The sequence below is a fragment of the Chlamydomonas reinhardtii genome, chromosome 3 (genome assembly GCF_000002595.2).
Source record: "Chlamydomonas reinhardtii strain CC-503 cw92 mt+ chromosome 3, whole genome shotgun sequence".
NCBI lineage: Eukaryota > Viridiplantae > Chlorophyta > Chlorophyceae > Chlamydomonadales > Chlamydomonadaceae > Chlamydomonas > Chlamydomonas reinhardtii.
The window spans coordinates 7509328-7521434 of record NC_057006.1 but is presented as its reverse complement, the minus strand read 5'-3'; the positions used below and the strand labels follow the sequence as shown (position 1 = coordinate 7521434).

Genomic DNA, 12107 nt, shown 5'->3' with positions numbered 1-12107 from the left:
TATGTGTGGATTATTCGACATACTAGCGATGAATTAAAGAAGACCATCATCCAGTGTCGCACATGTCAACGCGCCTCTCATGCGTTGCTCGTGATGGAACATGGCAAGGGGCAGGCCATGGCCCGCCATCCGGCCAACCCCTGGCCCTAGATGCCCACCACACCCCCGCATGTCCTCGATTCGCTGTTGCTTGTCACAACGCCATCCGCACTCACCATGCTTCTCATCCACGTCTAGGTTCAGGCACGATGCCTTGCTACTCCAAAACACCTGCCCCACCACCATCCAGCGGCCCTAAATTGCTTACACCTGCCTCGTCCCACACCCGATTGAACGTTCGCGCCAAGCCCCATGAAATCCACATGCCAGCTGGCGGTCCCCCCAACGCCGATTCTAATTCTGGTACTGATCCCAATCCCGATCATGCCCCTACTGCCCCCTGCCCCTCATTGCTGGGGCTCCCTGAGGCAATGACACCGGCGCCGATACCGCCACCAGCTGCCCCGTCATGGCGTGTTGCGCCTGATGCGTGCGGGGCTCCTGCCGCTATTGCTATTGCTGCTGCTGCTGCTGCTGCTGCTGCTGCTGCTGCTGGCAGACCTAATGCTCCTGCTGCTGTTGCTGCTGCTGCTGCTGCGCCTGCGCCTGCTGCTGTGCCGGCTGCTGCTGCGGCTGCTGCATGAGGAATGCGGGCTGGGCTGCGGGGTCGTCCAGCAGGTGCCGCAGCAGGGCGCGGTACGTGTCCAGCAGCGGGTGCACGTCCTGAGGTGTGTGTGTGGGGGGGGGGGGCGTGGGAGGAGGTGGAGGAGTTGGAGGAGGTGGAGGAGGTGGAGGAGGAGATGCAGGAGGTGGTGGTATGCGAGGGCGCGTGTGTGTGCATACGGTAGTGGCGTGCGCATGCGGCAGTGTGCAATTCGGTAACGGGAAGGTGCGTGTGCCGTCTGTATCTGTGTGCGTTTGAGCGCCGAAGGAGAGAGCATCGGCATCGTGCGACGAGCGCGTGGGCAGGCGGGCGTGTGTGTGTCTGCCGCTTACCTGCACCGCGTATTTGATCATCTCGCGTGTGAGAGGCCGCTGGGACCAAGGCGCCTCACCCCTGCGTGTGTGGGCACGTTGGCATGTGTGCATGGGGCGGCGTCGGAGGCGGTGGGGAGAGGGTGGCGGAGGAGGCGGTGATGGAGGAGGTGGAGGTGGTGGCGGAGGCGGACGAGGGGTTGTGGGCTGGGCTCCGGACGCTACCCCTCAACAACCCCCCTCCACATTTAACTGACCAGGCAAACAAACCCAGCTTGCAACCAGGCAAATTGACACGAAGCAATCGCACACACCTGTTGTAGGCGCCGCGGAACAGGTCCTTGTGTGTGTGCTCGTAGCCCGCCGCCCGCAGCACCTCGCCAAGACCCACACGCGACGCCGCCAGACCCTCCCGTGTCAGCGTCGCCGTGGCACCCGCCGGCGCCGTCGGCGGCGCCGGCGGGGCCACGGCCGCCTCCGACTCGCTCGCTCCCGCTCCCATTCCCGCCCTCGGCCCCGCGCCGGCCGCCACTGCTGCCTCTTGTGATCCCGCCGCCGCCGCCGCCGCCGCCGCCGCCGCCCCCGACCCTGACCCCTGGGTCCAGGCGGCTCGTGCCACGCCGTACACCTCCTGTACGTCCACCACACGGCGCATGCGGATCTCGTACATGTACAGCAGCTCCTTGTCCTGCGGTGCGTGTGTGAGAACGGCACATTGCAAGATGCAGGATAGCGATGAGTAATGAGAAATGAGCAGCAACGTCCTAAAGTGGAAAGACCGGCCCGCACCGTTCCCGGCCCCCATCCTGCCACCCTCACCGCTCGGGGGTCAAAGCCGACTTTGGTGATCCTTTCATCCTCCAGCGGCGCTGCCACCGCCGCCAGCAGCCGCCGGCGCGCCGCCGGGCTGCCGGCCATCAGGGGGTCTATCAGGTAGCAGGTGGCGGGGTAGTGCCTGGAGGCAGCGGTGGGGCACGAAGGGGGGGTTGTTTTTGCCATTCCTCGTGAGGAACCAGAGCCAAGGGCCGGGGACGCAAGAGCGTGCGTGTACCGTATTCTGCGTTGGTGCGTTTGTGAAGCACGTTTGTGCGCATTTTAGAGAGCGCAAGGGATCCAGGGGCCATCTGTGTGTGGCACACCGTGGATCTACACCCCTATCCCGTCGCATCCTGCCCACCCTGCCCCTGCCCGGCCCTGGGTAGGACACTAACCCCACTTACCCCGCTCAGCCCCGCCCACCCCGCCCCGTCCGCCCCTGCCGCCACCTACCCCTCCACCGCCGGCGCGTAGATCTGCAGCAGCGCCAACTGCCTGTGCGCCGCCTCCGTGTCCACCGCCATATGGCTTACACGCGACAGGTGGTCCAGCACACCGCCGCTACTGCCGTCACCGCCACTGCTACTGCCGTTGCTACTGCCGTTGCTACTGCCGTTGCTGCTGCTGTTGCTACTGCCAAAGCTGCTGCCGCTGCTACTGCCGCTGCCGCTGTCCCATCGGCCGCCGCCGCCGTGCTGCGTGAGCTGCTCGGCCGATGCGAGGACCACCACACGTACCCGCACGCCGCCGACGTCGATGTGCATTTGCTGCCCCCCGCCGCCGCCGTTGCCGCGGCTGCGAACGCGGCTGCGGCCGCCACTGCCACTGGTTCCGTCGCCGCGGCTGCTGCTACTGCCGGTCTCAGTAGCGGCACCCGAGCTGCCTCCAAGACGATTTGACGGCTGCTCGTCACCTTCCTTGGCCAGCTCACTCGGCGCCGCTGCTTGAGACGCCGTCTGCGCCGTGGCTTCATGTTCGCTCTGTGGATCCGCCTCCGTTTCGACCTCCGCCGCCGCCACCTCCGCCGCCACCGCCGCGACGCCCGTTGCCGGCGCCGCCTCCGCAGCCGCCGCCAGCACGTCTGCGGCTGCTGCTACTACAGCCGGCTCTTCCCCTACATCTGCTACAGCCGTCTCCTGCCCCGCTGGCCCCAGGTCCGCGCCGCCGCCGCCGCCGCCGCCACTGGCCATTGCAGCCGCCGCCGAGCTCTTTGCGGCCCAGTAACGCGTGTAGTAGCGTGGCGGCTGTACTTCCAAGTGCCTGGCGGCGCCGCCGGGCGCCGCCGGCGGCCCCGCCGCCTCGCCCGGCCGCGGCGCCGCCACCTCCCGCAGCAGCTGCAGCAGCCCGGCGTGCTCGCGCCGAGCCTTCTCCACGCCCACGTCCACAACAGCCACACCAGCATCTGCGACATCACTGGCAGCGGCGGCGGCGGCGGTAAGCCAAGGCGGCGGCGGCGCGGCCGCCATCGCCGCCGCCGCCTCCGTCGCCGCCAGCCGCTCCGCCGCCAGTCGCCGAATGATTGACGCCGGCGCCGCCAGCAGCACCTCTGCCACCGCCATCGGACTCATTGCGGCCTTGACCCTGCACGTGTGTGGGAATGGGCTCAGGCTGTGTCCATGCTACGGCCTGCGATGCGTGAGGCACAAGCCCCGGAAGCGCTCACGCCGAGCCACCCGCTTCACCAGCACACGTGCAATCCCAAACTCGAATCGCCACTCGTTGGCGCGTTTCAAGCAATTCACGTGCAGTATGCCACATTTTCACACACAGTGCACACCACGGCACAGTGCAGTGCCCCCACGACACATGCCACAGGCCCCATGTGCTGCACCCACTTTTCGATGCTGCGGCGAATGCGCGGCGGCACTGCATCCAGAGCCTGGCCCGCCGCCGCCGCCGCCTCCAACTCGTCCAGCACAAGCGCCACCTCCGCCCCAGCACCAGCACCACCGGCACCACCCCCGCCGCCGCCGGCAGTGCGAGAGCTTAAAAGCTCCGCATATATCCCCGACGCGCCACTGCTACTGCCGCTGCCACTGCGCGAGCCTGAGCCGGCTGTAGCAGCCGACCCAGCAGCGGCTGTAGCAGCGCTGTCGGCGTCGGGCGGCGGCAGTAGCACGGCGAAGCGCGGGTCGTCTTCCACGACTGCGGCTAGCTGGTGGCGAAGGCTCTTGCGCCGGGCGGCGGTGCGCGGGTCGGTGGGCGACAGGTGGGGGCGGGCGGCGTAGTGTTGGTCCATCAGCGCCCCTGCGTGCAGGTACACACACATACACAGCAGTTGCGTGTGTCCTTCCTCGCGCTCTCTAACACGCATACAGATGCGTGGCAACGGATGGAAAATAGCAAGGACGAGAAAGGTCAACTAAAGACGTGATGGCGGTGAAGACGCGATGGCACCTCGCTGCAGGGGCTCCGTGGAAAAGCATTTGTCCCAGGCGAGGCGCAGGCCAAGGGCGACACTGGGCGGTTGGTGGGTTGAGGTTGAGGTTGTGGGTGCGTGCATGTAGACCGGTGCCACGGCCGGCCGCCCGCTCACCTGCAGCCATCAAGCTCATCCGGAGAGTGGGTCCGCGCGGTGGCCCCGCCGCAACCCCCGCCCCCGCCTCCGACGCCCCCGGCCCCCGTGCTGCCTCCGCCAACGCCGCCGCCGCCACCACCTCCACGCCCGCTGCGCCCTCAGCAGCGGCCAGCGGCGGCGCCGCCGCCACGTACCGCCCATGCCTTGCCAGCACCTCTACAAGTGTGTGTTTACACCAGGAGTAGTAGTGTCCTGTCTGGGGGTAAACCACGTCCGCGTGCCCAACTGCGGCGGCGGCCGCCGCATGTCTGGTGGCGGCGGCGGCGGCGGTAGCGGCAGCGGAGGTCGTTGTGGCGGTTGCTGACGTCAGCTGGGAGGTGCCGAGGTCCGCCGGGTCGGGGTCGGGGTCGGGGTCGTTGAGGGAGAGGGGCGTGCCGAGTAGCGTGGAGGCGGCTGTGTGGTGGCGGTGCGGGTGGCGCGGCGGCTGCGGCGGCGGCGGCGGCGGCGAGGCCGCTGCTGCCCACTGCCCCGATAGCTGCTGCTGCGTGGCGTCATTGCTCCCGGCAATCACGGGCTGCGGCGCGCACAGTGTGACACGGGGGAACGCGGGCACGGCGGCAGCCATGATCCATGAGTGAATTACTTATCATGACTTGATCGGGGAGACCGGCAAATAAGTTGAAGTAAGCTCGCAACCCGGACATGCCCTCCCCACCGCCACCCCCACCCCCGCCCCGCCCGCAGCAGCACCCCCCCCCCCGTGTCGTCCCTGCCCACTCAGTTACCCCGAATGAACGGCAGTGGCAACAGCAACCGCCCCACCCCCCCTGCAGACCTACCCCCAGCCCACCCCACCCACCGCCAAGCTCCGCAGCTCCGCCTGCAGCCGCTGCAGCCGGCCGTGCAGCTCCGACCACCGGGGGTTACTCGAGCTGCCGTACGGCACGTGGACAGCAGCGGCTGTAGTGGCGGCTGTAGCAGCCGAGGTTTGCGGCTGCGTGGCGGCGGCGGCACCAAACTGCTGAGCGGCATCGTAGGCAGTGGCGGCGGCGTCTGGCGGGGTGAGAGGGCCTCCGCCGCCGCCGACACCGCCAGCACTGACGGCGGCCCACGCCGCCCTGACGTGCTGCCACGCACCCGTCAGAGTCCAACCGCCGCCGCCACCTGCCGGTGTAGCCGCCTGCTGCTGGGGCTGCTGCTGCTCCTGCCCTGCTACTGCCGCGTCGCCCGCGGCGCCCGCTCTGCCCGACCAGTTGGCTGTAGCAGGGCCCGCGCCGGCGCCGGCGATGGCCCCAGCGCGGCCCGCATTCAGGCCGTGCTTCCACCACACTGCAGAGCCGTCCGCAGCGGCAGTAGCAGCGGCAGTAGCGGCGGCAGTAGCACTTGGCGGTGGGGCTGGACCCGGTGCTGAGTGCACAAGACCGAGCGTCTCCGCGTCTGCTACAGCTGCGCCGCCGGCCGCGTGGCCCAGGCCGTCCGCCGCCGCCGCCGGCACCGGGACCGCGCCGCCCTCTGCGCCGCCAGCGGCTGTAGCAGCAGCAGCAGCAGCCGCCTCAGAAGCATCGGCTGTAGCAGCGCGGCCCTGCCGCCTCAGAAAGGCCGCCAGGAAGTCCCGTGTGCGTGCCTCGTCATCAGGTGCTACAGCCGCCGCCGGCTGCAGCGGTGGCTGCAGTGGCGGCGGCTCCAGCTGCACAGGCTCTGCTGCTACAGCCAACTCCGGCAGCGGGCATCCCTCTGCTACTGCCGCTGAAGGCGCCGCCACGCCAGGCGCAGCCGGTTCCACCACGGGCCCCTCTTGTGGCGCCGCCAGCTGTGCTTTCGGCTGTAGCTGCGTGCCCGGCTGTAGCTGCGTGCCCGTGTGGAACGACCCGGCTACAGCCGCCACCACCTGCGGCGGCAGCTGCAGAGCCGACAGGTTGAGCTCCAGATATGCCCGCCCGGATGACGCAGGGGCTAGGGCTGTAGCAGACGGCAGCGCTGCGTCCACCGGCGGGGCGGCTGCCGCCGCTGAGGGTGCAGCGGTGGGCGGCGCAGCTGGCGCCGGCCCTGCCCCCGACACTGTCACGAACGCCGGGTCATCATGGAAGACGCCGGCGATGAACTTGTCTGGCAGCGGCCCCGTGGCCTGCCCGGTCCTGGCGCGCAACATGGCTCCCAAGTAGGAGGCTGTGTATGTGAATGTGGTGGGGATTAACGTTGAACCAATCCCGTAAGGAAACAGTCGCGGCGGTGGGGGGGGGTAGCCATCCATGGGATGGTGTGTACCAAATATGAAGTGAAGTGCCGACGTCCAGAGGTACAGCGGGCACACGCGACGCATGGGGGAGCACAAGAGGAAAGGGTCGACTCGGTGCATGTCCGGCTGTGTGTGTGGATGTGTGTGGATGTGTGTGGATGTGTGTGGACGTGCGCATACATATGTGTGTGTGTGTATGTGTGTGTGTGTGTGTGTGCGTGTGCGTGTGTTAAAGAGCACAAGGAAAACGTTGCGCAAAGACAGTGTATGCGATGCAGCAAAGCGACGGTGTGTGTGTGTGTGTGTGTGTGTGTGTGTGTGTGTGTGTGTGTGTGTGTGTGTGTGTGTGTGTGTGTGTGTGTGTGTGTGTGTGTGTGTGTGTGTGTGTGTGTGTGTGTGTGTGTGTGTTTGTGTCAAGGAGAACAGGCGCGAGAGGAGTGTTAAGCTGTGCTCGCTGGCGGCTGGTGCTTTCTGCGTATGGTATCAGGGCCAAACATGAAAGCCACATTGCAAAGCCGAGCGCCCAACCACAGCTAGCTAGCAGCTGTGCCCCACCGCCATCAGTCCACCGCCCCAGGCTGCTGACGTAGACGAGTGTCCGGCCACCCAACCAGCGCTCCGAACACCCAAGCAACGCTCCGGGCACCAAACCAACGCCCCTTCACCCACCGACTAAGGACTTGTCTTGCCGGAAAGGCGCCGCAGACGGCGGCGAGCACAGCAGCATACGCGCCGCCAAGTTGCGGGCCCACGCCAGGTGTGTGCCGTCCGGCGGGTAGCGCGTGTCAATGTACGGCAGCAGCACCTCCAGGGCCGGCGGCAGTGACACAAGGTGCCCACGCAGCCGCGCCCGCCTCTGCAGCCGCTCACTCAGCGCCGCCAGAGCTGCTGCGTCAGCAGGCGGCACTGCTCCGGCGAGCTGCTGCTGCTGCTGCTGCGAGGTGGCGGCGGCGGCGGCGGCGGTCGCCGCCGGCAGCGGCGTGCGCCGTACGGGCAACCTCTTCGCCGCGTCTTTGTCGAGACCCGCCACCAGCGCCGCCGCCGCCGCGGCAACGGCTGCCGCATCCGGGCTGGTGCGACGAGGCGGCGGGCTGTCGCTGCTGCTGCTGCTCCTGCTGCTGCTGCTACTGCTCCTGCTCCTGCTGCTACTGCTACTGCTGCTGCTGCCTGTTGGCGGCGGCGGTGGCGGCGACGAAGCCGCAGCGGCGGGGCCTTCCGAGCCAACGGGCGCCGTTGCTGCAGCTGCTGCGGCCGTCACCTCGGCCGTCACCTCGGCCGCTGCCTCGGCCGCAGCAGCAGCCGCTGCCTCTGCAGCCGCTGCCTTTGCTGCCGTGGCCGCGGCGGCAGTGACGTGCGCCGCCGCGGCCGCCTCCACGTCTGGTGGCAGGCCCAGGCCCCTCACACGCAGCTGCACGTGCGTCAACCGGCCGCGGTAGGTGGACAGGGCATGCGCCGGAGCCCGGGCACGCAGATCGAAGGCCGGGTCCCCAGCGAACAGGGTCGGGAAAACACCGCCAGTGGGTAGCTGCTCCGCCGCAGGCCACGCGCTGGCTTGCTGTGCGTACAGGTAGTTGGCTGCAAGCGTTGCACACACACACACACACACACCATACGTGGTAAAGTGGGTATGTCAGGTTTCCGCGTCGCACGGCCTGCAGGCCCATTCCGCACGCACGGAGTCGGCATTGTCATACGGCTGTTGCTGTCAGCGACCCACCCTATACACACACATACCGTTGTCGCCGTATCCCTGTGGCACACATTGCTTCATGCACAGGGACCATGCACATACATTTTCATGGCGCTTTCTAACACACGCACGCACGCACGCACGCACACACACACACACACACACACACTCACACCCACACGCACACACACACACACCCACACACACCCACACACACCCACACACACACACACGTGTCCACATGGTGAGCTCACCGACGTCTTGCTGGCTCAGGCGCAACGCCGCGCACGGCGGCGCGCACAGCAGCAGCTTGGCTGCCAGGTTGCGCGCCGCGTCCGCCGCAGACCGCTGCAGCGGGTAGCGCGCGTCAATGTGCGGCAGCAGCGGCGCCAGCTTCTCCGGCAGGGACACAATCGTCCCACGGTCCCGCATGCGTTGCTGCAGCGTTTTGTTGACCGCCGCCGCCTTGTCAAGCCAGGTGGGCGCAGTGGCGGCATCTGCGGCGGCTGTAGCGGCCGCGCTTGTGGCTGTAGCACTGCCTGCATTGGCTATAGCACTACCGGCAATAGCACCGGCATCAACACAAACCGCCTCTGCCGCCGGCGCTTGCAGGGCTGTGGCGGCGGCTGCTGCGTCCCCGACCGCGGGCTCCTGCGGCGGCCCTCCCGCCGCCGCCGCCAGTGTTTGCGCCGCCGCCGCCGCCGCCGCCGCGCCCTCTGCGACGGCTGGTGGTGCGGCGACTGCGCTATCCACTGGAGCCGCTCCGGCAGTAGCAGCAAGAGCCGCATCGGCAGTAGCAGCGGGAGGCGGAGCGGATGCGCCGGCTGCAGAGGCGGCGGCCCCGGCGGCCGCGGCCGGCTGCTGCTGCTGCTGGGCATCTGCTTCAAGCAGCCACTGCCGAAGTCGCACCGACATGCCGGCACCGCCGCCACCACCGCCGCTACTGCCACTGCCGCTGCTGCTACTGCCGCTGCCACTGCTGCCACTGCTGCTGACCAGCTCGAAGACGGCGGGGTCATCTCGCAGCACGCGCTCCACCGCCGCCGCCGAGGGCGGCTCCGCGACGGCCAGGCCGGCCGGCAGGCGCCGCGCCGCCTCCAGCAGCGCCTCCAGCCGCACAGCCGCGACTGCGAGTGAATCACGGGGCACATAGACACACATCATCAGTCAGCACCACAAACTGCGTGGCACACACGCAGACGCACACCTGATTGCACCGAGCGCGCGGCAAGTGGCGGGACTGCCACCCATGCCGCTGGCTCGCTGGCCCAACTACAACCCAGCCACACACGCACACACGCACACAAACACACCCACCCACGCACAGACAGACAGACACACACACACACACACACACACACACACACGCACCTGCAATCTCCAGCGGCGCCTCCGCCCCCGGCTGCCGCAGCAGCTCCTCCGCCACCCGGTGCCTCGCCTCATCCGCCGTGCCGCACACGTACCCGCCCGGCCGGTACCGCGCCCGCAGCCGCCCCAGCGCTGCCGCCACCGCCGCCGCCGCCGGCGCTACTGCCGCCCCACCCGGCGCAGCTACAGCTGTAGTTGCAGGCAAAATGGCAGCTGCGGCCTTGTCAAGCGCGGCCCTCAGCGCCGCCGCCTCCCTCTCCGCCGCCTGCAGCTGCCGCCGCCACTCCGTGTACGTGCGGCGCTGTGTGCGCGCCTGCCACAAACTGAGGCCCAACCCGCCAGCCGTCAAGCCGCCGCCGCCGCCGCCGCCGCCGCCGCCGCCGCCGCCGCCTCGGCCCGGTGTCAATGGGTCAACGTATATGTCCACGTACACAGCCTCAGGCGGTGTCGCTGCCTGCTCCTCGCCCGCCCCATTGCCGCAGCTGCTCCCGCTGCTGCTGCTCCCGCCGACGCTGCTGCTGCTGCTGACATCACTTGCGGCCGACCCCGCGCCGACTTGCGCCGACAGCCATGACGGTGACAGCGGCGTTGTCGGCGTTGTCGGCGGCGGCGGCGAGAGGCGGAACAGCGGATCCGCTGCCAGGGCCGCCACCAGGGCTCGCGCGTCTCGCAGCAGCGGCGGCAGCGTCGTGGCGGGGCCCTTGTCCCGCCGCCACTCGGCCACCACCCAGTCATCTGTGGGTGGGCGGTGGTGGCGTCAGACGGGGGCGACCACATGCAGGGGATGAGGAGCTGCTGGCAAGACTGGCGCAAGCACGCCAACGTCTCCCAGGTAGCCCTTGGCGGTGCCAGCGCCTTTTTGCCAGACTTCACCATCTGCATCGCACCCTGCTATACCCCGACCTGCCGTACTCCTTTTGCCTATCCAACACACAGCCCTCCCAAACCCAGGCCACTCATACAGCCCTCCCAAGCCCAGGGGCCATTCACACAGCCCTCCCCAACCCAGGGGCCACTCACACAGCCCCGCCAGCCGCCTCGCCGCGCAGCCCTCTTCGCTCAGCCGCCCGTCCTCCCGGCCCGCCGCCGCCACCAGCGCCGCCGCCACACGCGCCTTCACCCAGCCCGCCGCTACACCCATCTCGGCCGGGTAGCGGTCCTCAATGGCCGGCAGTAGCTTGGCCAGCGGCGGGCTGAGGTCCTGGTGTGGAGGCGGCTGTAGCACGCTGCGCCCAGCGTCTGCAGCATCAGAGGCGGCTGCAGCTGTGTCCCCGGCGGCGGCGGTGCTGCTGGCGTGGCGGACGCTGGTGGCGGCGGCGGTGGCGGCGACGGTCTGCAACCCAGCGTTGCTGGGGGCACTGCGGTGCACCCAGATGAGTGGGGCGCTACTGCCACCACCGCCCATGCCGCCGGCAGTGCTACTGCCGCCTCCGCCGCAGCTGCTACAGCCGCGCTCTCCCAGACCCGGCTGCCCCGACGCTTCCCCGGCTGCGCGGCCCGTAGCCGCCAACGCCCTGTGTGCCAGGTCACGGCTGGCGTAGGGCACGGCAGCCGCCACTGTCGCCGCCGCCGCCGCCGCCGCCACAGCTGCAGCCGCCTGCCGCAACGCCGTATCCCACAGTGTGCCGTGCGGCGTGCCGCCACCGACGCCGCCACCGACGCCGCTGCCGCTGCCACCCCGCGGACGCGCCACAAGCCCTGGCGCGGATGGGGCTGCGAGTCCCAGCTGCTGCTGCCAGCTACCTGTGCGGTCAGTCACAAGGCCGCTGCAGCCGGAGGGCGCGTCCCGCCGCAGCTTCTGAGGCGCTGCGCCCGTGCCCGCGCCCGTGCCCGTAGCGGCTGCGGCTGTGGCTGCGGCTGCGGCTGTAGCGGCCTCTGCTGCAATGCCATTCGCCGGGCTGCGCCCCTGAGACACCTGAGCGGGGAGCGCTGGCGCACCCGGCGGGCCCCCAGCACTCGGCGGGCCGGAGGTGCCGAGGCCAGGACCGCTGGTCGGCTCGAAGGCCGCCGGGACCACCGGAGTTGAGCCCCGACGACCGCCCGCATGCGCGATGAGACCAGAAGCTCTGTGGACATGAAGTATGTCGACTGGGCGCGTTAGCGAACGAAAGGGCGATGACGAAGCCGATGCGCTTGCAAAAAGAAGCAGCCGCGAACGAGACCCAGCCAATTCATACAACCAGTTTACGCAGAAAGGCTATTCTGTCAGTCGACATCGCACCTCCGCATGCTGCTCGCCCCTGTCGAACTGCCGCTCGCTCAGCGTGCCATCGCTACTCTCTGGAGCTCCAGTGCAACATTTATATCTGCTAAATTCATGAGACTGTTAAGGTAACGTATAAAATACAGGTAGCAAAACAATACACGGCATGCACGCATGCATGGCCTCTATGCAAGAGGCACGCGGAGGGTGGGTAAGCGTAGCCTGGCATAGCCTGGGGCACAATGGCGAAGCAAGGGTAAAG

General features: G+C 68.6%; 1 protein-coding gene across 1 annotated transcript; it reads right to left on the bottom strand.

The window, feature by feature from the left end:
• Positions 1-23: 23 nt before the first annotated feature.
• Positions 24-11945, bottom strand: CHLRE_03g205350v5 (uncharacterized protein). The gene is made up of 13 exons (XM_043061476.1): positions 11864-11945; positions 10663-11708; positions 9646-10377; positions 8529-9401; positions 7254-8159; positions 5208-6514; positions 4367-4922; positions 3666-4077; positions 2284-3411; positions 1834-1969; positions 1329-1702; positions 1036-1096; positions 24-762 (listed from the first exon to the last, which is right to left on the bottom strand). The coding sequence occupies exons 1-13, from the start codon at positions 11869-11871 to the stop codon at positions 601-603; spliced, it is 7701 nt and encodes a 2566-aa protein (XP_042926487.1). The 5' UTR covers positions 11872-11945; the 3' UTR covers positions 24-600.
• Between the last annotated feature and the right edge of the window lie 162 nt (positions 11946-12107).

Coding starts and splice junctions, on each gene's coding strand:
- CHLRE_03g205350v5 (XM_043061476.1), bottom strand. Junction 3,412..3,665: donor ATTCGCCGCAGCATCGAAAA/GTGGGTGCAGCA, acceptor ACACACGTGCAG/GGTCAAGGCCGCAATGAGTC. Junction 1,703..1,833: donor TCGGCTTTGACCCCCGAGCG/GTGAGGGTGGCA, acceptor CACGCACCGCAG/GACAAGGAGCTGCTGTACAT.